This window comes from Carya illinoinensis, chromosome 3 (genome assembly GCF_018687715.1).
Source record: "Carya illinoinensis cultivar Pawnee chromosome 3, C.illinoinensisPawnee_v1, whole genome shotgun sequence".
In the NCBI taxonomy this organism is placed as follows: domain Eukaryota; kingdom Viridiplantae; phylum Streptophyta; class Magnoliopsida; order Fagales; family Juglandaceae; genus Carya; species Carya illinoinensis.
The window spans coordinates 17,177,106-17,201,298 of NC_056754.1; the positions used below are offsets into that span (position 1 = coordinate 17,177,106).

The 24,193-nt window shown below is 35.4% G+C and overlaps 3 protein-coding genes across 8 annotated transcripts; 2 read left to right on the top strand and 1 right to left on the bottom strand.

Moving 5' to 3' along the window:
- The first annotated feature begins 1,409 nt into the window (after positions 1-1,409).
- On the top strand, positions 1,410-9,924 carry LOC122303533 (shikimate kinase, chloroplastic-like). Of its 4 annotated transcripts, XR_006240752.1 has the most exons (14): positions 1,410-1,819; positions 1,959-2,294; positions 3,302-3,360; positions 3,569-3,623; positions 3,714-3,786; positions 4,224-4,311; positions 5,661-5,743; positions 5,856-5,985; positions 6,094-6,172; positions 6,451-6,515; positions 6,674-6,746; positions 9,197-9,239; positions 9,492-9,717; positions 9,822-9,924. XR_006240752.1 is itself a non-coding variant. In XM_043115355.1 (12 exons), the coding sequence occupies exons 2-11, from the start codon at positions 2,075-2,077 to the stop codon at positions 6,728-6,730; spliced, it is 909 nt and encodes a 302-aa protein (XP_042971289.1). In that variant the 5' UTR covers positions 1,410-1,819; positions 1,959-2,074; the 3' UTR covers positions 6,731-6,746; positions 7,158-7,331. The 4 variants fall into 4 exon arrangements, 3 of the variants coding, with proteins under 3 accessions (XP_042971289.1, XP_042971288.1, XP_042971286.1); XM_043115355.1 differs by lacking the exons at positions 9,197-9,239; positions 9,492-9,717; positions 9,822-9,924 and adding an exon at positions 7,158-7,331; XM_043115354.1 differs by lacking the exons at positions 9,197-9,239; positions 9,492-9,717; positions 9,822-9,924 and having other exon boundaries at positions 1,410-1,821; positions 6,674-7,055.
- A 248-nt stretch (positions 9,925-10,172) lies between these two features.
- LOC122303532 (F-box/kelch-repeat protein SKIP6) lies at positions 10,173-14,481 on the bottom strand. Of its 2 annotated transcripts, none has more exons than XM_043115350.1 (2): positions 13,318-14,481; positions 10,173-10,515 (listed from the first exon to the last, which is right to left on the bottom strand). In XM_043115350.1, exon 1 carries the CDS (start codon positions 14,426-14,428, stop codon positions 13,337-13,339), a length of 1,092 nt encoding a protein of 363 aa, XP_042971284.1. In that variant the 5' UTR covers positions 14,429-14,481; the 3' UTR covers positions 10,173-10,515; positions 13,318-13,336. The 2 variants fall into 2 exon arrangements, with proteins under 2 accessions (XP_042971284.1, XP_042971285.1); XM_043115351.1 differs by lacking the exon at positions 10,173-10,515 and adding an exon at positions 10,624-12,651.
- A 6,660-nt stretch (positions 14,482-21,141) lies between these two features.
- Positions 21,142-23,224, top strand: LOC122303530 (cytochrome P450 78A7). 2 transcript variants are annotated; one of them, XM_043115349.1, is made up of 3 exons: positions 21,142-22,225; positions 22,318-22,507; positions 22,685-23,224. In XM_043115349.1, exons 1-3 carry the CDS (start codon positions 21,236-21,238, stop codon positions 22,945-22,947), a joined length of 1,443 nt encoding a protein of 480 aa, XP_042971283.1. In that variant the 5' UTR covers positions 21,142-21,235; the 3' UTR covers positions 22,948-23,224. The 2 variants fall into 2 exon arrangements, with proteins under 2 accessions (XP_042971283.1, XP_042971282.1); XM_043115348.1 differs by having other exon boundaries at positions 22,318-23,224.
- The last annotated feature ends 969 nt before the right edge of the window (positions 23,225-24,193 follow it).

Here is a 24,193-nt window from a genome sequence, read left to right on the forward strand (position 1 = left end):
TATAGGAGGAGATATTGTAAATATCAAAAGATATGAGGATATTATCGGTAGTTAGAAAAAATATTTGAAATGAATAAAAAAGAATAAAAAGTATAATATTTAAATGATATGAAGAAAAAATAGATAGACTGATGTATGATATATTATAACAGTCAGTATGTAAAATAGAAAAAGTTGATTTTGATGATATATTTTGAAGGATAAGATAAAGAAGTCATTGAGAGTGCTCTTACTTTGAATATCCTTTTATCGTAAAATAGATTTTAAGTTTTAATTTACATTACGTTATTTAGTAAATTTAAATTGATAAAAATTCTTTATATATCTAATGCTATATTCATTTTGAATCTGCAAGGACAATTGAGATTCCCTATAATTATTTGATTACATAATATTAAATATTAATATGATATTTATATTACTAAAGAAGTTATACAAATAATAAGAAACACCATATGATTTAGATAGTATATTTATTTGTCTATAAGCAAATAATCCAAATTGGATAATAAGCATCTAAGACACGAATGATGTAAAAATCATCCATATCAACTCACTTAAAAGGATATTGATATTGTAATTTTATTTTAAATGATCATAGTGAACTCCATAACAATGTTATAAATCAGTTAAGGGTCTGTGGCTTGATGACACATCTCTAAAATGGAGATTATAGATGGACCCCTTTCCCAATGTATTAAAAAAAGTAATAATATTATAAATCAAATGCTAAATAACATATTTGATAGTAAAAATAATAATTTTATATATAATCGTAAAATGTGTAAACGTCGTATAATTATTTTTAAAAAAAATGTGATTTATTATTAAAAAATTATTATTTTTATATAAATTTTATGTTTTATTATTTTTATTATATGATGATTGTATAATTTATTATTATAAATATTTTTCTTTAATAAATAAATAAATAAAAATCTCTCATTCACCGATCAGAACGGAGACCACACCCAAAATGAAAAAGACAGTCTGCTGCCACCAACCAAAACCCATTCCACCGATCACCTAAGACCACAAAGAAGGTTGGTGGAGCGTGCCGAGTAGTTCCACATCTCATCGCCACGTCATATAGATAATTTCAAAGAGTAATTAATTACATTTTTAAGATGAATAAATTTTATATTTTTAATTTTTTCAAAATTTTATAAATCAGAAGTTTATATAAAAAAATGATTTTTTCTAATAAATTTTTATTTCTTTTAAAGAATTGCTTAGAATTTATGCAACTAAAATTGTATAAAGAAAAATTTTATATATTATATCATTATTTTATTATATAAAATATGATATATTATTCGTTATTAAATATTTTTTATTAGATAATATTTTATCCTAATATGTAATATTTTATATAATAAAATGAAAACGAAATGACTATACTATTAGTCCAATTCAGATCTGTTTCGTCCTTATTTTTGAGCCACACCCACCGCTGAGAGGCGCTACACTTAAAAACACGTCCCCGACTCCACACAACCACCTACTTCTCCGATCCTCCTCCTCTCTCTCTCTCTATCTCTCTCTGTCTCCCCGTTTCGCTTTCGTAACCACTCATCCGTGTCAACTCCTATTGTACATTTGTCCGCAACATCAACTAGTCTCAACAAAAACAACAACGGCAGCAACCGCCGCCGCTCCCAGATAAATTCCTAGAAAGGAGGGAGATTGAGGGCCTCAAGCAATTCCACCAGGTCAACTCCATTTCCATTTGATAGTTTCTGATCTCTGAGAAATTCTTTTTTGAGCTACCTGTAATTGTTAGCGAATCGGCAAAAATTTGTGGAAAGCTTCATTTATTGTACGCTTCTATCCTTCCTCTCACATTTTTGGTATTTATTTTTCAGTTCCTCTTCCCCTCGTTTTTTTATTTTTTGGTTTTTTTAGCGATAATTTGCTCAGTTGTAAAAATAGTTTATTGAAATTGCTTGGTTTTTCAGGGAAATAAATTTCGAATAAAATTGGAGATTTTTAGCCTTGTCTCTGTCTATAAATTAACAAATTCCTGGAACATTGATTGAGTTACATCCGAAGTCGAGCTAGTTTGTCAGCCAGAATGGAGGCCAAGGTTGCACAGAGTTTGCTACTCCCATCGTGGAACGGTTTGGAGAAGATGACAAAGGGTCCAAGCGGTTCGGTGCGGTTTTCTCGAAAATTCAGAGAACAAGACAAGTCTCAGGTGCTGATATCCGCTCAATTGCAGCCTAACACGAGGATTTCAAATCGGTACAGAACGGTGTCGTTTGAGGTTTCCTGTTCTTATAAGAACTTTCCAGGTATTTTGCAAAGGATTCAATCATTTTCGTGCCTTTTAGTTTAAGGCTTTTATTGTTTTGGAGCTTTTTTTGCTTCTTGATTTCTGAAATTAATCCAGTGATTGAACCAGAACCAGGACCTGCATGGGTCACCACAAAAAAAGGTCATAGAAAATTATGCCGGATCTAACTGTCATGAATCTGTGATTGTCTCCTCAAATCTATAATTTTAGCCACTCCATGATTAACTTGCGCATTTAAAACCAGATCAGCATATTGTGAATTAATGACACCATGACAGTGAATGTTTACCAAAATAAATGTTTGGGTATAGTGCAAGATTTACTGAGCTCCTGTAGAGAGCTAAAGGTATGTTATTTTCAAGTGGTATTATCGTTGCTTAAGGTGCTCGATGCACAATGGTTGTTCATAAGAGCATAGAAGGCATCTAGGATGTGTCAGAATACGTATGTAGGAATGAATAAGGAAAAAAAGGATACATAATTCATATGCAGGAATGAATACGCTAAAAAGAGTCCAATGGTATTGTTTTTCCTAATCATTGACATTCGGCTTCCACATAGATTTTCCTTTTCCAGAAAAAGCACTTTTATAAAGCTCTGGATAGATTGCCATTTGAATTGTCATTATACTATATACTCATGTGGGGTTCAGGTTTTCAGAAGGTCTTTGAGGGCACTGGCCATCGAAGTGTTTCCTTAAAGTTTACGTTCTTTGATCTCAACCATATTAGGGACCTGTTGAATTCGGATGTTCTAACCCAAAAGATCTAGCTGGTTTGCAATCTTTAATGAAGTGGAGCACATATTTTTCTGATCTTTAATGCAATGACAGGATACTTGAGAATGATCTGTTGGTTAGATGGTTTAAGGGAGTTATTGAGGTTGTTTTTGTCATATCTAAGAATGGAATTGCGTTTTGGTTCTCTCCTTTAAAGGCGACTGTAGTGATCATGGCTATTTTCATTTTGTGTTATTGACCTTTTATATTTAATATTATGTTCGCAGCTTCAATTTTGGAATCTGGAAGCTTTCAAGATCCTTTTGATGAAGCTCCAATTTTGAAGGTATAGCATAACTTCCCTTTTTCTAGTTTAATTTAATGTGGTGCGTGATGGATGGTGACATAATACACTTATCATTTCTTTAGTATGGCATTTATGTATGTCAAATGGTAACATAAACTATTGCCTCAAATTTAAAACACTTGAGGGGTTTCTTTATCTAGGGGACAGCTTTGAATATTTTTCTTACTGGAAGTTAATAAAATTGCAGAAAAAGTCACAGGAGATCAAGACATATTTAAATGGACGCTGTATATATCTTGTTGGTCAGTTTCTTTATTTATATCCAAGTCCTTTGTATTGAAAGAGCCATTTAATTATTCTGGTACTTGAACAGTACGAATGTAAAAATGCAGGTATGATGGGGTCTGGGAAAACAACGGTGGGCAAGATTTTGTCACATGTACTTGGTTATTCCTTTTTCGACAGGTTTGTACTCGAGTTCTTATTGTTTGGCTGTTTACTCAAAACATTTCCCCCCTAACTGGCTCTTGGAAAGAATGAGGAAAGGGAGACATTTTCTTTAGGGTTGATGTTATTATGTTCTTTTGTTTTGCCTGATGTTTACCTCATTCTTTCCAAGGGTTCGATGGGAAAGCTTAAATAGCAAGGAACTCAATTTTTCTAGTGATATGATTTGACTCTCTAAAGTTACAGCAAGTGACAATTTTGAATCCTGGTGCTAAGAATTGCAATAAACACGAGGACTCTGGTTTAGTTTCAGTTCATAGGATAGTGAATTGAAGTTGTTCAAAAGTTGTTATCGCTTGCTTGTCTTGCTCTTCCCATGCATTGGTCTACTTCACAGGCACAATGTATTTCCTGCTGACTACTACTGCATTTGTATTTATTTGTGAATACCCCAGTGACATGCTGGTGGAGGATGATTTTGATGGAACTTCTGTAGCTGAAATATTCAAGCTCTATGGAGAAGGCTTCTTCAGGGAAAAAGAGGTTAGTTACGAAGTACTGATATCAATACCTTTCCTGCAGTTATCAATACGAAGTGCTGCTATCATGTTTCTTTGTTTCTATTTCCACCCTCCCCAAAGATTTTTTTTTTTTTGGCAAGTTGAATCATATGATTGCCTTTTCTCTTTGTTCCCTTCCCCACATTTTTTAATGAGCTTACTTGTTATGGGCATATCAAAAGGACGTGGAAGTAAAGCAGTGATGTGTTTACTCATATACTCTGGATAAGCATGTTTGATTTTGGTAGCATTTAGATGCATTCCTTTAAATATTATTTTTATGGTCTGTACACATGAAAATTATGATTTTCATGACATGATTGTATATAAATTTTTTTAATTTTGGGGGTTTTCAATGTATTTATGGGTTGGGGATTTGTGCCTCACCTTGAGCAGTCAATGTGCTTCAAATTGTCTGTAAGCGTGAAAAGGTTAATACTTTAACTGGAAACAATAAACATGCTGTAATTGGGAAGTTGGAAGAGGGAGGTGCTGTGATAATAGGAATCCTACTTTTCTGCGTGCTATTCAAGATTGAGAACTGGAGTCAGTTTGTTTCCTTGATTTTGTTATATACTAATTCCCTTGGAGTGGTGCAGAGAAGAGATTCTGTTGGAGATTGGCACATGGTGAATCGTTTTAAGCAACTTTGAGAGGCAATACATTTTAATTTCTCCAGAATGTTGAAATTTTTGTGGACAAAAAGTTTGGTAAATTGGTGAAAGTTTTTAAGGGGAGACTGGTACCATAAAATCTCGGATGAATTGATTGATTATCTTCCTCTATATTGTTTGATTGCAACAGAAATGTGTTGCTTGTTCTCTCTTTTTGGGTTCAATGGGTGAGACTGAAGAGGGTGGTTTACTTGCTTGCTTCTTGGAAAAGAAAGTTTGGTGGTCATAGAAGTCATCAAGTATGGAATTCTTTAAATTTCAGATTGTACTTATCTAGGGGTAATTGGGTGAAGGGCATGATATATATTTTGAAAGATTCGTGTCGGTGTACGGGGTTGTAGAAGAGAACCATAAGGTTGTTCCTAGTTTACTAATATGAAGTAGTACAAGTGCTTGCAGGATAATGTATCATGAAATATTTAGGTTGAAGAAAGTAACATGCAATGCCAGCCTGATCCTTGTATTCTGCACTTTTAAAAAGTAAATAAAAGTCGGTGGTTTTGTTACTGTCAAAATCAATGATAATGTACAGACATGATTGAGTGTCTTGTGGTGCTTATGTTTGTCAGCCCTCGATATGTTCTGCTAATTACCACTTTTTTCCTTCTTTTACTGCTTCTCTTTTGTAATCAATTTTGACTACACCCTTGCCTTTTAGACTGCAGTTCTGCGAAAACTGTCTCTAAGGCCTCAACTTGTTGTTTCTACTGGTGGAGGTGCAGTTACTCGGCCTATCAACTGGTAATAGCAAATATACAATTCAAACATAATTTTCATCATCTTTTTTGTCATTTGTAACTTGATTGCCCATGTAACTTGAGTAAAAGAGCATGTCTTTATTTGGTGGTATCAGGAAATATATGCAGAAGGGTATAAGTGTCTGGTTGGATGTTCCTTTGGAAGCATTGGCCCGTAGAATTGCAGCTGTAGGAACTGGTTCTCGCCCCCTTTTGCATCATGATGCAGGTGATGCATACACAAAGGTAGGCCTTTGTCTTGCATGCAGAAAGTTCTCAGCAATATAATATTTGATCTGTCATATAGTAAAGGTTCTGATTGCCGGTATGTTGTGTCATTTAACTTCCCTGCAGGCTTTCACACGGCTGTCTACTCTTCTGGAAGAGAGGAGTGAAGCATATGCCAATGCAAATGCAAGGGTTTCCTTGGAAGGTATGTGAACTTCAGGGTGCTCTTATTTTAAGCTGTTGTCATGTGTAATCAAGAAAAAGGAAAAAAGATACTGTCCTTCCTTGGAGGCTTTTTTTTTTCTCCATGTAGTCATAATAATCAATGATAAATCATGCCATGCAATAGTGATTAAAATAAAAATTTTCCTTCTGACTTGCATTCTCGTTTTTTAAAGTTGAGATTCACTTTATGATGGGCATTTGAAGTTTGCCTGGCTGCTTATTTAACTAATGCTCAAAGCTAATGTTTTCATTTTGCAGATATTGCAGCCAAACTAGGACATAGAGATGTATGCAATCTCACTCCGACTGTGATTGCAATTGAGGTCTCTCTCTCTCTCTCTCTCTCTCACACACACACACACACACACATCATTGCAGTTCATGCATTCTTAGGCTAATGCAGTGCTAGCCACTTTTTCTTCAGTAATTTGTGTTCTTATCGTCTTATTGCTTAGCTAAGTTGGACTTTGGATTTTTCCAGGCACTCGAACAAATTGAGGGCTTTCTACAGAAAGAGAATGACCATTTTGCATTCTAGTTCAACGAGCTTCCATGTATGCCTATTTTACTACCTCTATTGTTTTTCTTTATAGTTGGGTGCGGCATGCCATGTTTCTATTTTTAGTAACGAAACATGGCAGGCATGTATTGTGCTGCTATATATGTATGACTAGGCGGGTGTGTATGGCATGCAAAGATAAAATGAAATGTAATACCCTCGACGTTTTCACTGTAATATTAAAAAGGTGTTGCAGTTGTATATGATTGCTGATAAAATATCACGCAAGGATTTCTATGTTATTATATTTATGGGAAATTCCTTAAAAATAACTTAGGCCCCGTTTGGTGGTTTATGCTTTAAAGCCCATTCTTGGATAGTTAATTGTTATTTTTCACCTTAAATTTCACTCCTTTTTTTTTACAACATTCCCTCGTACCCATTACCCAGTGCTGACTGACGGTAGGATGATGCGTAAAAAGGTAATAAATTGAAGGCGGAAGAGGCTTATTCGTCGCAAAATAAGGCTGTACAGAGTGACAGCTGCTTGTTAGAAACCTTCAGCCACGGTCATTGATTGGTCATTGAATTGAAATGCGTGTTCATAACCCAACGTCGTTTTGGTGAATCTCGAGTGCTGTGAAGAGAGGCTTGTCCTGCTGTATAGGGGTGGCAATATGTCATACGACCCGTTAACCCAATACGAACACGATACGATAATAGCGGGTTAGGATTTAGCCTTAATGAGTTCGGGTCAAAACAGGTTGACCCGTTAAGACACGATTGCTTAACGGGTTGATAACGGGTTAACCCGTTTTGACCTGTTATGACACGTTAAGAAAGTTAAAGTTACAATTATACCCTTATATCTAAAAATAAAATTGTTAGAATTTTAATTTTAATATTTTTATTATTTGGATTGTAGTTTTGGACTTATAATTAGTTTTATAATTTTTATAGATATTGTAATTTTAACATTTATATAAAATTATGCTAAATTTAATCAGGTTAAAAAGGTTAATTTCAGACCTATTCAACCCATTTATATAAATAGTTTAAAATAAGTTGTATTGTGTCGTATTAACCTATTTCGTAATATTTTTTTAATTTATTTGTTTACTTATAAAAAAAACATATTTCGTAATATTTATTAATGGGTCAAAACGGGTTGATACGACACGACCCGTTATGTTAATGGGTCGTGTTAGGGTTTGAGATTTTGACACGATAAGGTTAACGGGTCGGGTTAGGGTTGACCTGTATGACCCGTTAACACGATTTGACACCCCTACTGCTGTACCCCTCCCTCGTCTGAGCAGAGTCGCATCAGTTGCACGTACCAACTCATATGAATAATTCATTGAGATTCGAAATGTGTTTCGTTTCGTCATTATAATTATTATAAATTTTTTTATATAAAATGTTATAAATAATTTGTTTTTTTTTTTAAATTTTGATTTAATTTTTTTAAATTTTAAAATAATAATATTAAAAAATAATATTTTATTTAACTTTCATATTTCTTCTAAAATTGTCTATTTCATTATTCAAACAGATTACTCAGCAATTAGAGGTCAAGTTAGACAATATATATAAATATATTTGTATGTCCTCTAGGAAGCAAAAAGAACTTGATATGCTCATGAGATGGTCTTTTTTCCATGTAATTTGATTTCGTTTCGCTAAATATCTGATTATCCCAACGCGAAAGAAGAGGAGTGCCATGATGCTACTATAAATCAAGAAATGCAACTGTACTTTTTGGGGCTTTACACGATCCATTTCCAGCCTGTAGAGTGGGAGTGAACGACATGCCCGACACCCACCACCATCACCCACCCTTATATAATAATATAGAATCAATAATTGATGTAAAGCCGTGAAGTCAGCTTTTGAGAAGTACGCATGACAACAACTAGGGGGAGGATTTTGGTGGAGGGGAGGGTTGTCTATATGTTAAATATCATAAAAGTGTGGAGAGGTGCTTGAGCTAGAGCCTATGTATTCTCGTTTCTCCTATGTTTATGCTCTCTCTAGGTGGGTGGCCAAGCAAGATCAGGAGCCTAATGAGCGACAAGAAAGCCGAGAACCAAAACATGATTGATTGTAGCTCCATAGATGCATCACATCCCGAAATGAGCCATATGATTAGAGAGTTGAAGCATGAGGGACGTGTGTAAGAGGAATATGCGATTCGGCGTTCCATTCTAGTTTTAAAACTTTTTGGCAAGCTTGGCATATCTATAGTTGCGAATCTTCCTTTTTTATTCCTAAATATTTAGGAATTTTAATTGAAAGAAAAATGGAGATTGTGCTGATGCTTACATGGGGAGAGAAATATTTCTAATGAAACAGTAACACATCGATGCAGCAACACTACTGGTTTAAAAAGTAAATTAAAAAAACAAAAACCAAATACAACTTCTGATGCAACATATATATGCAGGTTAGGTGTATCTGGAAACTAAAGTTTGCTAATGGTTTCTTCGCCCTTTATCTAAACAGGTACAATTGGAGCATGATCTGTATCCACCAATTTGCTGCGATGGTAAAAGTTTAGTCAGAAATTGGTTGATGCACATATATTTATTTATATTTATAGATATGGTGGGTCCAATGAATAAGCTCAATCGGACAAAAGTAAGCTTGAGCCCAGCAAAAATTATTCATCCATAGAAGAATTTGTACAGATATCAGCATAGACAGGATGAGTAAAAAGACCTTGGGGTGGGGCGCACGTCTGGCGAAAGAAGGCTGTAGACCATCTGATGGTGTGCTGTAACTGTTGTTGTTATTGTAGGTAGAAAACCACGGGCTCGTTATTCTTTTCTATTCTCGTACACAACGACCTCTCCGTTTCCCAGACAAGAATTCCATCAGCCACTGCCTTCTCTACGCGCGAGTTGCAATTTTAATGGAAGTTCTTGTTCCAGACAAATAAAGAGATAAGCATGCCAGTGTGACTTCATTGAGGAAGATGAACACAAAACCCCAGCATCTGCAGGACTCCAGATAATCTCAATATGGTAGTGTAATAAGCTTTTGATATAATCATATATTCCACTGTAATCGAATGTGAAGAGCTCGCTTTATTCTAAAGCCACCGTGTAAATCTTTTCAAAATGTCCAGGAGGGAGAACATTAGTTACGAATCATGGAAGCTGTTGCAGATATGGTGAAGTTGAAGTGTCTGAATCATAAATCATGATAGAAGATGCAAACGACGGTCAAGGGAAAAAAACAAATATGATGAAACAAAACCGGGCAGCAGATCAGATCCATGAAATCAGCCTACCATAATGGGGGGTCCTGTTCAAAGGGGAACTCAAAAGACAATGGTACAACCAGTTATTGTCATAATCACTTGTCCATCTTGGTTCAGAAATTTCCTTTGTTGGGCTTGTGAAATATAAGTTGATATTAGGTTTCTGATGAGAAATAAACTTATGCAAAAGCATGACAAAACCGCACGAAAACAAGATTCAGAAATTAATTTCATGATTTTGGCATTCATTATACACTGAAATTTGTTACAGAAAGTCCTTGAAAGGTGACAACTGGGATAACTTGGAACTTATATACAAACGCATAAACTTGACACCGCCATCGAAAGTGCCCATTATTTGGAGAATAGTAGTACATAGAGTACACTTTGAGAAACTCCTGTTATTTTTAATCATGAAATGGTTTTAAGCACATGACCTGACATGAATCAGAAGGAACTTTTCCCAAGACTTCCATAAGATTGCAGTAGCAGCTAGTGTAGATGACAGCTTAATGATAGAATCATGTCGCTCTTGCTACTCCCACACAAGGATTGGATACTGGAGAACAGAGAAGGAAGAATATAGAACCTGCATTACATTCCACTTTTATAAAACTAATGCCTTAGGGATAATCGAAGAATTAAGTGCATATACAGCATATAGCAATAAGATAAGAAATCTAGGAATCAGTTATTAATGCAATACATCCTCATAAGAGAGGGGAGGGGGGGCAGCTCTGAACGGGTACAGTTGCATCTGTCATATTATATACTAATGGATCTAGTCCCTACCCTTTATAAGGTTGTTTTTTTTTATTTTTGATAAGTAGGAAATAAATTTTATTGACATGAATAAAATAGGCATAGCCCATGCACACAGGACATACACAAAAGAAGACCTAAATACATTCTAGATTAGGGACAAAAAGTCATGAGCATTGTTTCCATCAAGTTTGATGGCTGAGAACCAAAGCATTAAAGTGTGCATAAAAAAATTCTGAAGCCCCGCCATTGTGCGCTCCCTATCTTCAAAGCACCGCTCATTTCTTTCCACCCACGTACACCACATGATACACAACAAGATCATCTTCCACACTACCGCCACTTGAGAACAGCCTTGAATTTCCCATGCCAATAAATCCACTACCCTCAGTGGCTTTACCCAAGTGACATCAACTCTTCTAAAGATCTCATTCCACGGCCCCCTTGTCACCTCAGAGTGCAATAATAAGTGGTCCACAGATTCTCCATGCCTTTTACACAAATAGCACCAATCCATTACAATAAGTCCCCTCTTCCTCAAATTTTCCATGGTCAAATCTTCCCAAGGGCAGCAGTCCACATGAAGAAAGCTACCTTATAGGCACACGAGACCTCCAAATCCTCTTCCACGGGAATGAAACATGGCCTTGTGCTGTCAAGATCTTATAGTAAACCTGGCCTGTACAGTTTTTGCTACCATTGGCCCTCCATTGTATCTTATCCTCCTGTGCCGTATTGTTTCCCATGGAGTATAGCAACCTGAAAAAATCTGAAATGTTGTGCAATTCCCAATCTTGGATATCCCTATTAAAAATGACATTCCCCTGGTAAAAACCATGAGAAAATACCCACTTTCTGCCACAGAAGCCTCATTAGCTGCAATACAATAAACTGCCGTGAATTCCCTATGGAGAGAGCACAATCATTGTGCCAAAACTTGACTCTGGACCCCTCTCCAACCACAAACCGGATTTGATTCTCGAGACTTTGTCATCCCCTCCAAATATATTTCCATAAGCTCACACCATACCCCCCCTCACATCATTGGAACACCAGCCCCCCCAAGCAGGCCCATGTCTAGAGTTAATAATCTCCTTCCATAGCGAGTCCCCCTCTAAATGGTACCTCCATAACCATGTTCCCAACAAAGCTTTATTGAAAGTCCTCAAATTACAAACTCCCAAGCCTCCATACAAAATTGGGGAACAAACTTTGCTCCAATTAACAAGGTGAAATTTCATTTCCTTCCCATTCCCCCCCACAAAAAAGCCCGAAATAATTTTTCAATCCTCCACATCACCTCTGCAGGCAACAGAAAAAGAGATAGAAAATAGGTGGGAATGTTAGTTAAAGTACCCTTGATTAAAGTGAGTTGCCCTCATTTTGATAAATACAACATTTTCCAACCCACAAGCCTTTCTCTACTTTCTTCACAACTCCGTCCCAAATAGCTTGAGCCTTAAAAGTTGCCCAAATATTTCATAGACAGAAGATACTCTACCATCTAGGAGGCATGCCGGGCTGTCTTTATAAGGTTGTTGCTTGACCCATTACACCATTAAGTCATATGGTAGAATAAAAGAACAGAGCACCACACAAACAGCGTCCCGAGTAATCTCGTGGGTGCACAGGCCCTTTCCCGCAAGTGCATCTTGGGTAATTCAAGAGAAAAATCCTCCAATCTGATGGCCCCTATGAATTGTTTGCACCCAAGAAGATTCAAGTGAATTGAACCTTAAACATGAAGGGAGCATACCACCAAGACGCCTTTACCACTTGAGTCAACCCCTAGGGGTTGTCATGCCCCAAATCTACCACGGAACTAGGTATCATTCCCTTTTCAAAACTGTTATAGTTTTGAATTTGATCAATACTCGTGCTCTTGCAATCAATAAGAATTTAATGTAATTCTAAGATTATACACTAGCTATCTTTGCAAAAAACAAAAAGGTATAAATCAACCAACATTGAATTGATTTTTGTCAAATTGGCTATATAGATTCAGTACATGAGTTATGGGTACAAGGTAATTAGGATAGAGAGATTTGGTTTAATAATAATAATCAATATAGACTAAAGCGAGGAATGTAGCAACACCGAAGCCAAAATAAATCCATGTCACTCCACCAGTTGAGGTGCAACCATGCAAGGCTCAAAAAGTCATGAAATTTACATACTTTAGAACACATATTGGCAAGGCAAAAAATCTAATACGATCATTTTTTTTATAAGTATAATACAATCATACATTAATAGCATAACGACATATCTCATCCTGAACACTAAAATCCAGTTATGGATTCCACAACTACAAGTATGAAGGTAGTATCAGTATATACCGATTAAAATAAAAGATAGTATCAAGATATCATAGACAGTTTGCAAAATATTATACAATTTGCATCATTTACAGAAGTGGAGATATAAAAACATAATCGAAGAATTATTACCTATAAAGATTTTGTATTCACTTTTAACCAGTTTCTGAATTATTACCAAAAAGTCTCATCTTTCACAGTCTACCATCTAATCCCAACATCAACATTAATGAAACAGAACTTGACACAGATAATCATTATAAAAAAAGCCAATGGAATACCTTTATATGCTCCAATATATTACACGGAAACAGCCACACAGTGCACGATGGACGACCTACTGGGAACGGACCGAACCTTCTCCACCCACCCAATCTTCCCCCACAGCTCTCGACCATCCTGCCTCTTCTCCACCCCAATCTCCGCACACCAAATCTCCGTCTCTTTCCTGCTCCCCCTTCCCTCCTCTTCCCACACCACCACCAGATTCCCACCCATATTGGCCATCGTCGCGCCGCACAGAAACCTGGGAAGCCCATTCTCCACTCCCCTCAGCTCCCTCCACTCCTTTTTCTTCCCATCGAACCCCCAAATCTTCCCCGAGAAGTCGTAGCAGTACAAAACCCCATCCACAACGCAAGCCCTCCCTCTCCACCCCGAGTCCAGCTCGCTCTCCACGCTTTCCCACTTCCCATTTCTCGGGTCGTAAACGATCCCGCCACGGTCCGCCATCGCGTAGATCTTCCCGTCCACTACCGCGCTAGCGTGCATCCACTTGTCCCGGATCTCTATCGGGCTCGGCACCGCTTCCCACTTCCCGGTCCTAGGGTCGAACGCCTCGGCCCAATGAGTCGAACGGGCCCACGTGTCTACCACGCACCCACCCATGACGTAGATTCTGCCGTCCACGACTCCCGCTGCAGAGAACTCGCGCCCGACGCGCATGCTGGGGGCTGGCAGCCACTTATTGAAGCGGCAGTCGAGGGCCCAGACGCGAGAGGTAGGAACATCGTTGGTGGAGCCACCGAGGACGTAGATAGTGGAGCCCAGGGCGGCATAAGAGGATCCCACGGAAGAGAAGGGGGCAGTTGGGACCGGGACAAGGGAGCGAGGGTAATCTTGGTCATTTGTGCGGCCGAGAGAGAACCAGAGGGAAGGAGAGAGAGGAGATCGGATAGAGAGGTAGAGGAGGGGTTCAGTGGACTGTAGGAGAGAGCGTGCGGTAAAGAAGAGAGGGGAATAGAGGAGGGACCGGATTGATTTGGAGACGAGGGATAGGGTTGGGTGGTGGGACCAAGGGACTCGAGCAAGGCAGTTCAGAGCGACGTCGTCTGGGATCGACGGTATTAGGGGTGGCTGCTCGCTGCAGTCGGGGTCGGTGGAGGAAGACATAATTTTGGGAGGAAGAGGTGAGTCTGTAGTGGAGAGGTAGTGGGGAAGTTGGAAATTCACCGTTAAGATTATTGAGCTTGGGCTAAAATAATGAGGTGGGCTCAATAGTTGAAAACTACTAGCCCAGAGGCCCAACTTGTGGAATGGAGTTTGTGGCCTGCTTAGTTTTTACTCTTCCAAATATTTTAATCAAAAATTCTATATACGATTATTTTGTGTATATCATTATGCATTTTATTAAATTAATTAATTCATTGTGTCGTTTTTTTAATATAAAATAATTATTTTGACTAATCACTCATTTTATATTATATTTATATTTCTTTGGGGTTGGCATGTTTGTATTTATTAACTCTTAGATTACCTCTCTCTTTTTAAATCAAGATTAATTAATAGTATCACATTAAAATTTGAATAAAAGAAGGGTATAGAGAGCATTTACATATTATTTTAGGTATTTTTTTCCTAAAAAGTAACTTTAACTTACTCTACTTAGTGTTCTTATAGATTGGTAATGATCTGCCTAAAACTATTCAACACTAACATTCAACTATGGACCAACTTGGATTTCGTCACCGAGAAACGATACCAAGATACGTACCGACTGAGGTGGAGGCCACTTTGTGGCTATTAATTAATTAATTAATTAAAAAAAAAAAATGAAAGCAGGAATCTCGTCGTCTCTCTCACAACTAGGGGTGACAATATGTCACACGACCCGTTAACCCAACACGAACACGACACGATAATAGCGGGTTAGGGTTTAGTCTTAATGGGTTCGGGTCAAAATGGGTTGACCCGTTAAGATACGATTGCTTAACGGGTTGATAACGGGTTAACCTGTTTTGACCCGTTATGATACGTTAAGAAAGTTAAAGTTACAATTATACCCTTATATTTAAAAATAAAATTGTTAGAATTTCAATTTCGATATTTTTATTATTTGGATTGTAGTTTTGGACTTATAATTAGTTTTATAATTTTTATAGATATTGTAATTTTAACATTTATATAAAATTATACTAAATTTAATCAGGTTAAAAAGGTTAATTTCGGGCATATTCAACCCATTTATATAAATAGTTTAAAATGAGTTGTATTGTGTCGTATTAACCTATTTCGTAATATTTATTAATGGGTCAAAACGGGTTGACACGACACGACCCGTTATATTAATGGGTTGTGTTAGAGTTTGAGATTTTGACACGATAAGCTTAACGGGTCGAGTTAGGATTAACCTATATGACCCGTTAACACGATTTGACACGACACGAACACGATCCGTTAACATGATTTGACAACCCTACTCACAACCCCAAGCCCAGCATCATCCATCCTATCTTTCCCTCTTTCTATCACTCACGGAGCCAAAAATTTTCTCCGAGTGGTACAAATTCACCAAAGACTTCTTCATTTCACTTTGTCACCGCGAGCTGAAGATATATTAAGCTTAAGATAAACCACCACAACCGAAGCTCACGAGTTTTTAAAGTGAAAATTTTGTTGCTTTTACGTGGCTGTGTTGATATATGCTAAGCAGGAAAATGTTACTGTTTGGTCGATGGTGAAGTTCTGGAAATTAAAAGGAATGATGATTTTGAAGTTCTTAGCTGTGAACCAAACAGTAAAAATCCTTTGTTTCCTAATAATTTGCTCAGTTTTCCCTTCAAGCAAGTGCAAATCCAACGGGGGTGTTTAACTAATAGAATTTAAAAATATTCTACATCGGATTATGGAAGTGTAAAAAGTTGATGACTTTTTACCACAGTAAATTAGTTCTTTAGATCAAAATGAATAAAAATACATTTTCTTTTCTTGTGTACTTTATGTGTTCTTTTCCAATTAATGGTACGACATTAATATTTCCCTCTAACTCTTAATTTAGAAATAAAAAATTAATAGCAAAATTAATTTTAAAAAATATATATTATTAAATTAATAATATTTTTTTATTATTTTGACTAATAGATAGATAATTCAACGTGAGAATAAGTTTTGAGTGAAATAGTCAAATATAAAATTATATAATATTATATAAATTTTACATTTATATTTACATAATCTAATAAAGACGCTTAAGGGACACTTCCAAAATGAAAAGAGCGTTTATTTTGTTTTTTGTGTTTTTTCCCAAGCAATCAATAACATTTAAGTGATAAAATATTAAAAGAAGATGAAAAAACTTCTTCATTCATAAAAGGATAATGGTAAGCTAACTACTTCTTACCGTCCATTTATTACTTTGCAATGTATTTGAAACTTTTATTTTTTTATTATTTTCTTTTACATATTTTTTTTAACATCCTTAATCATTATGAAAAATTTTAAAAATATATAATTTTACTAATAGTCACTTATTTAACCATTAAGTAAAAAATAATTATAATAAATTTAAAAATTTGAATGAAGTAATAAATAGGTGATAAGAGGTAGTAAGCGTATTATTATTTTTCGCGAAAATACACAACATAGAAGAGATTGGGTCGACTCTTTTCAGCTTTTGCATGACATCAGTGTCGATGATGCGCTTGCCCACTGATTCCATTGCCCACATGACATGTTTTATTTTTTAAACAGTAATGCTATATATAGTTGTGAAGTATGCAAGCGTCGTATAGTCATTTTAAAAAAAGAGTATGATCTGCTATTAAAAAATTAATTTTATTTACATGTGGGTCTCGTATTTATTTATTTTAAAAAAAAAATAATTATACGGCACTTGAACATTCACAACTATAAATATCATTTCTCTTTATAATAAATCTCTTACCCTTGGGGCAACGCTCTCGAGCGTAAGCTCACTGATTTTGTTGCACTATTATGTATATCTTATTTGTAAATTGAAAGCATGAACGTGAAGAATTAGTATTACGATGTAATATTGTTCATCAATTAATTCTTTTATTTTAAAATAATAATTTCAAAAATTAATAAATAGTACCACGTTAATACTGTAGCATTGAAATAATTTTAACTTTGTATGACGTTGGGTCTTGAACTTCCTTTGTTTTGGGTTTTTTATTTTGTAGAACCACCGCATTGTTCAGGATTTTGTCTGTTGTATGGGTTTGTAAGGGGCTTCACTCCCCCACCATTTTATAATATCTTTTTTTTCTTTAAAAAAAAAAAAAAGGTAGAGACAACCAATGTAACAACCCTCATTAAATATGATCATAAGAATCCTTTATCTTTATTAAATATCTAGTTTGAACCATAACTACTACTCTAAATATCAACCTGTCACTTTACTACATCCAAAGTATCCAATTGGTTCAAACCCATCCCATAGCCTAGATGTCTTTGTAATATTCTATTTATGTTACCAAAAAAAAAAAAAAGGAAGAGATGGGAAGTTAGGTATGATACAAAGAAAATTGATTAATATTTTCTCGTGGTAGACATACTTGAAAGATGCTTTAAAATATTTATTATTTATTTAATGTTGTTTCAAATATTTATATACATAATAATAAATTTTATAAGACTCTTTTAACATGTCTTTATAGATATTTAATTAGAATATGGTAAGTTTGGACAACAACGTATACAAATATTTTCTTTAAAAGAAAAAGAGTGGGTAATTGAGTGAGGGCCGGCATAGGATATGGCCCAACCTACAACATGCATGCACTAAGAGTAGTACGAAAGGAGGTTCGGCCCAACCTACTATTATATGCATGCAGTTAGATGTACACAAGCTCAAGGCTGGATAAGATTACGAAGAAAAGGACGCGAAGTGGTGAGTTTATTTTTATGATTTATTTTTTGTAATTATATTAATAATTTTATTTTCATGTCAAATAGATAGGGAAAATTAAAATTCTTTTTATATTTTTTTATTTACACTTTCTATAATTTAGAAAAGATATATCAGACAATTAAATTTATTTATTGTACCCTTCTAAATTAAGATAATGGATAGACCAACGAATTATATAGAATCATGAGGAGATAGGAAGTCCAATGACTTGTGTTTAACACCCTCTTAACATTTTTTAAGTGGGTGCCTATTACATTCCAACCAAGATATACAACACAGAAATGTTGAGATGCAAGCTTAAAATTGCGCATTTTGTTGGCAATCAAGGTTTATATCATCTAATGTCACGTTATGTGATAATGAGAGAATGATAAAAAAATAAATGATAAATAGATTTTTTTTATATGCATATATGGCTAAATTTCTAATATACTGTTTATTCCCTTATTTTTAATAGGTTTTAAATATAAACATCATTTATTGGGCAAGTAAGCTTTGAAAAAAAAGGAAAAAATCAAAACAATATGAGAGGAGTAGTTAGAAGATATGCACCACTAATTAATAATTTATTAATACTTCCAATATTCGAATCTATACCTATATACGTTTGGTTTTCACTTGTTTTTCAAAAGTTTTTATTTTTTTTCTAAACATTTTTTGGTAATTTTTTTTAAAAAAATTTTAAACAAGTCACGTAATATTGTTTTACTTTTAAAAAGCACAAAATCCAGAAAAGCTTTCACACAAATTTTAATTTTAATATTTTTTTTATTATTATTAGGGTATAATCGATCTGGTCCGGAGCTCACAGACCGAAAATTTTGATCCATCTTTTTTCTATACCCGATCTGAACAATTATTCCTAGGGACTAGACCATAGCTTTAGTTATTAATTCAATCGATTCTACTCAATCCATATAAGTTAGGAACAATGTTTTCTCTATTTTGTTTTTGCAGATAAATTAATACAAAGAATTAATTAAATTACTAAAATTAAAATTAAGTGAGCTCTTTAATGTGGATTATATAACTAAATCATTAAAAAAATAATTCATTATAATTATATTTATGATTTTAATAGTCACTAACTTAATACTTTAGTATTCATAATGATTAAAATTATAACATTTTATATATAGTTAATAAATGTTAAATAATTTAATTATCCATAAATTATTCATGCTTACTTGCAACTCAAGTATCTTAAAAAAAAAATTTATCTAATTACTTTAATTAGGTGCAAATAATAGAGTATGTATTACATATAATAACATATATCATCAAATGATTTATCATATGATATATTAGTTAATTAATAACATATATTATTCTATATTTGATATGATTACTATACAAAATAATAAATTATATATATAATATTTAAAAAATTTATATATAAGTAATTTGATCGGTTTTGATCCGGTCTAGTCCAATAAAATCACGTCTCAAGACCGAACCGATTATCAGTTTTTGCAAGGGGTGAGGGCTGGAGCCAACCAAACCCCTTATCAGTGAAGTATTTTGATATTCTCGGACAATCAAAATACCAATGGACTGATCAAAGATCCTCTCAACTAAAATATTTTCACTTTTTCAATGAAACTAGCTAGCTATAGATCTTATGCAATGATATTTGATATCGAGAAGTAGTACTGTTATATCTATAAATATTTTATAAAAATAAATTTATAGACTGATACGATTGATATATTAAATATATTTTATAATAAAAATAATTTTACATTCTGACGTATTTTGCGTATTTACTTTATCTTACCAAAACGACGTCCTATACTCTGTGTTTAACTGGCCATGTCATAAAATGCCCAACCAAATTCAATAATATCTGATTGGCATGTCCCTAGCATCATATATAATTCTAACTGCATGTCTAAATTATGGGTCAGTTTTGATGCATGGTATTTATAACTGAGTTTTCAAGTTCCGCAAGTTGCAGGTCGCACGTACGGACTAATATGAATGTCGCATTAACTCTCATGTGCTGAAAAGAAGTACAAACACCTCTTCATAGGATAACGCTTGTTAATGAATCTGCATCTTCATAATAATTGTAAAAGGAAAACTATCACAAATATAAAAAAATTACATAAAAATAAATTTATAAATTAATAATGATTATTTCTTAAATCAATTAGATTTATTTTATAATAAAAATAATTTTATAATATGATATACTATCACATCAAATTATATTATTTTATAAATTTAATTTTTATATAATTTCTTTACAATTAAAATATTTACTTAAAATTAAGTATTAATCGACCTACATAACATATATCCAAAAATAATATAAAATTAATGAAATCAAGATATCAATTGAAAATCTACCTCATGCAAACTTTCCCTCATACCACGGGAAAACTGCCCGTCGCCTCACGTTTCATCTTTATTTATTTCCCGTCGCAAAATAGTTATTCTTATTAAGTAAGAGCATCCACATTAATCTATGTATATGCATATGTAAAATTATATTTGTATAATATAAGTTTAAATTTATTTATATTAAATTATGCATTTTTTAAATATTTACATAGTTATAAATAGTATTGTTACATATTTAAATATCTACTATTCACTTTCTAAAATATATTTTATTTATTTTTTTCTCTTTTTTTACTATTTTTTTTCATATTTTATTTTTATATATTTTACTATACATTTTACTCATTCACTCTTAAAAAAATATTTTACTCAAATATTTTATATATTTAAAGATCAAACCTTATTAAAAAAAAAATAAAAAAAATATAATATTTTATTATTATTTTATCTCAAATTTATATAAATTAATATAAAAATTTTGTTTACATGACAAATTAAATATCTAAAAAATATGACTTTACATGTGCATAAACTAACGTAAATGCCCTAACTAATGATCACCAAAGAGCCCAAGACATTCCTATATATATATAGTCTTTCCAGCAGCTTCTACCTACACCTCAGGGCAAAACAGATCTTCTACAAACTAACGCCACTAATCGTCTCTTCCCGTCTCTCCGAGTTCTCACTTTTCTTCAAAAATGGCGTTGGGTTTGGACACAAGGGACTCCAGCTGGTGGGTATTTACACTCCCAGCTTTTCTTGGGTCCAAAAACCTTCTCGATGGTTATGTTTTGTTTGCTATCTTCATGTCATTTGTCTCCATTGTGCTTCTCACATGGGCTTTTACGGTTGGGGGGATTGCATGGAAAAACGGGAGGAACCAGAGAGGTCGGGTTTCCATTCCTGGACCTCGGGGTCTTCCTATCTTTGGAAGCCTATTCACGCTCAGCCGTGGATTAGCCCACCGCTCCTTAGCCGTCATGGCCAGGACTCCAGCGAGTGTTCAGCTCATGGCTTTTAGCCTTGGTTCGTCACCTGTAGTCGTGGCTTCCGACCCCTGCACTGCCCGAGAGATCCTGACATCACCGCACTTTGCTGATCGTCCTCTCAAGCAGTCTGCTAAGAGTCTCATGTTCAGCCGAGCCATCGGCTTTGCCCCCAACGGGGCCTACTGGAGGCTTTTGAGAAGGATCGCTTCGACCCACCTCTTCTCACCCCGTCGCATTACAGCCCACGAGACCGGCCGCCAGTTAGAATGCTCCGCTATGCTGAGCAACATAGCAACCGAACAAGAAATTAACGGCACCGTCTTTCTAAGAAAGCACCTCCAAGCTGCCTCATTGAACAACATCATGGGGAGCGTTTTTGGCGAAAGGTACGATCCGGCGCATGATAGTGAAGAGTTGGACGAGCTTAAAGAGATGGTCACAGAGGGTTTCGAGCTTTTGGGTGCTTTCAATTGGTCTGATTATCTTCCATGGCTTAACTATTTCTATGACCCATTTCGAATCAATGAACGTTGCTCCAAGCTTGTTCCCCGAGTCAGAAAACTCGTCCGAGGCATCATCCAAGAGCACCGAGCCAACGAGTGCACAAAGCTATCTGATAGTGATGATTTCGTTGATGTTTTGCTTTCTTTGGAAGGTGAAGAGAAGCTTCAAGAGGATGACATGGTTGCCGTCTTATGGGTACGCATGCACACTTCTACTTTTCTTCTAGTTCTCAGCAATTTTACTATTTTATTAGGTTCAGAGTCAACATCTCGACTTTGATCGTGCAGGAAATGATATTCAGAGGAACTGACACTACCGCCTTGTTAACTGAGTGGGTGATGGCCGAGTTGATCTTACACCCGGAGGTCCAGGAAAAGCTACACACAGAGATTAACAGCGCGGTTGGAAGTAGAACTGTGACAGACGCTGACGTGGCATCTCTACCCTATCTGCAGTCCGTAGTGAAAGAAGCTCTCCGAGTTCACCCGCCTGGTCCATTGCTCTCCTGGGCCCGACTGTCAACATCGGACGTCCAGCTCAGCAACGGCATGCTTATTCCCGCCGACACAACAGCAATGGTCAACATGTGGGCCATCACGCATGACCCGCACCTGTGGGAGGACCCACTGGTTTTCAGGCCGGAGAGGTTTCTGGAGAGCGAGGGCGGTGTTAACGTGGACGTGAGGGGTGGGGATCTGAGGCTAGCACCCTTCGGCGCCGGCCGGAGAGTGTGCCCAGGCAAGAACCTAGGGCTGGTGACAGTGACATTGTGGGTGGCCAAGTTGGTGCACCAATATACGTGGGTTCAAGATGTGGCTCACCCAGTTGATCTTAGTGAGGTGCTGAAGCTGTCCTGTGAGATGAAGTGTCCTCTGCATGCTATTGCTCTGCGAAGGAATGATGTTGCTAGGGTTTGATGTGGAAGCTGCGTGCAGTATGGTGTATATTTGCTAGTGGATCCTATTAACTGCCTTTTGATTATTATTATTATTATATGTTTCGTCGTTTGGATTAAGGGTATGTGTATGCTAGCGCTAGCGCTAGGGTTCGGAAGTGGAGGGGTACTTCGTAAGGTGGCTCCAGTTTTGGAATGGTTTAACTGTTAGGGGTCTTGCATTTTGTGCATCATGTACGGCAAACATTTGCATGTACTCGTATTATTAATTAGACAATATTATGGTATTGTTCCTCCAACTTGACCGCTCTCTTTGCCATTGGCGCCACTTCATGAGTTTATTTCTTGTTTGAGAAGCGTAATCTGACATCCATCGGTCGACTTAGATGAAATCTAACCATAATTAAGTTCCAAGATTATATACATTCCATCGAACTTACTCATATAATCTTTCATGAATGTATGTATAATGAAAGTTGACGTCAATAGAATCTACGGATTATGAGGTTTCAAGAAAATTGTTTCCCAGATCAAAGATCACATATCTCATGCTGTAGAGCCAAAACGTTGTAATAAGATCACATATTCCATGCATGCAATCTTATTTGGCAACTTTGTGGGGGTTGGATTTAGAAATGGAACGGCTCATGAAATACTGGAAATCATACATCATTGTACTACTGGCATGCAGTGCTGCGTCATTGATCATTGAATATTGCATTAATATATATTGAAGTTGGCCAGTTCTCTTTTTTATATGTTTGATAATATACCAGAATACGGCTCTTCCGATTTATGGTCCGTTAATCCTTGTCAAGTACTATGAATGCTTTCATTCATATACTTACCATCATTATTACTCTTTATTTTACCAAAAGGTATTTAACTTTTTGGTATTCTAGTGTTATAACGGAAAAAAGTCTCTCAACATTTGTTTTCAACGATTCTCTCTTCAACTGCTGATTACCATCCACATCTCACATCTTATAAAAAATATCTTTACATCTTATAAAAAATTCTTTTACATTTTATAAAATACTGTAAGTGTGAAGGCGTGTGATATGAATAGTAGTTGATTTGTAATTTTGTTCTATAAGTTTTCAAAGCTTTGTACGTACGTACGAGCTAGGAGTGTGTAAATTTGTCACGGAGATACAAGTAGAAGGTGAAAAATGAAAAAGCAAAATGTGTGATGTGTATGCATTCTAGAGAATTTTCCAGACAGGTGAGGTTTTTTTCGGGTGGAGTTTCGGCAACCATTTGTATAA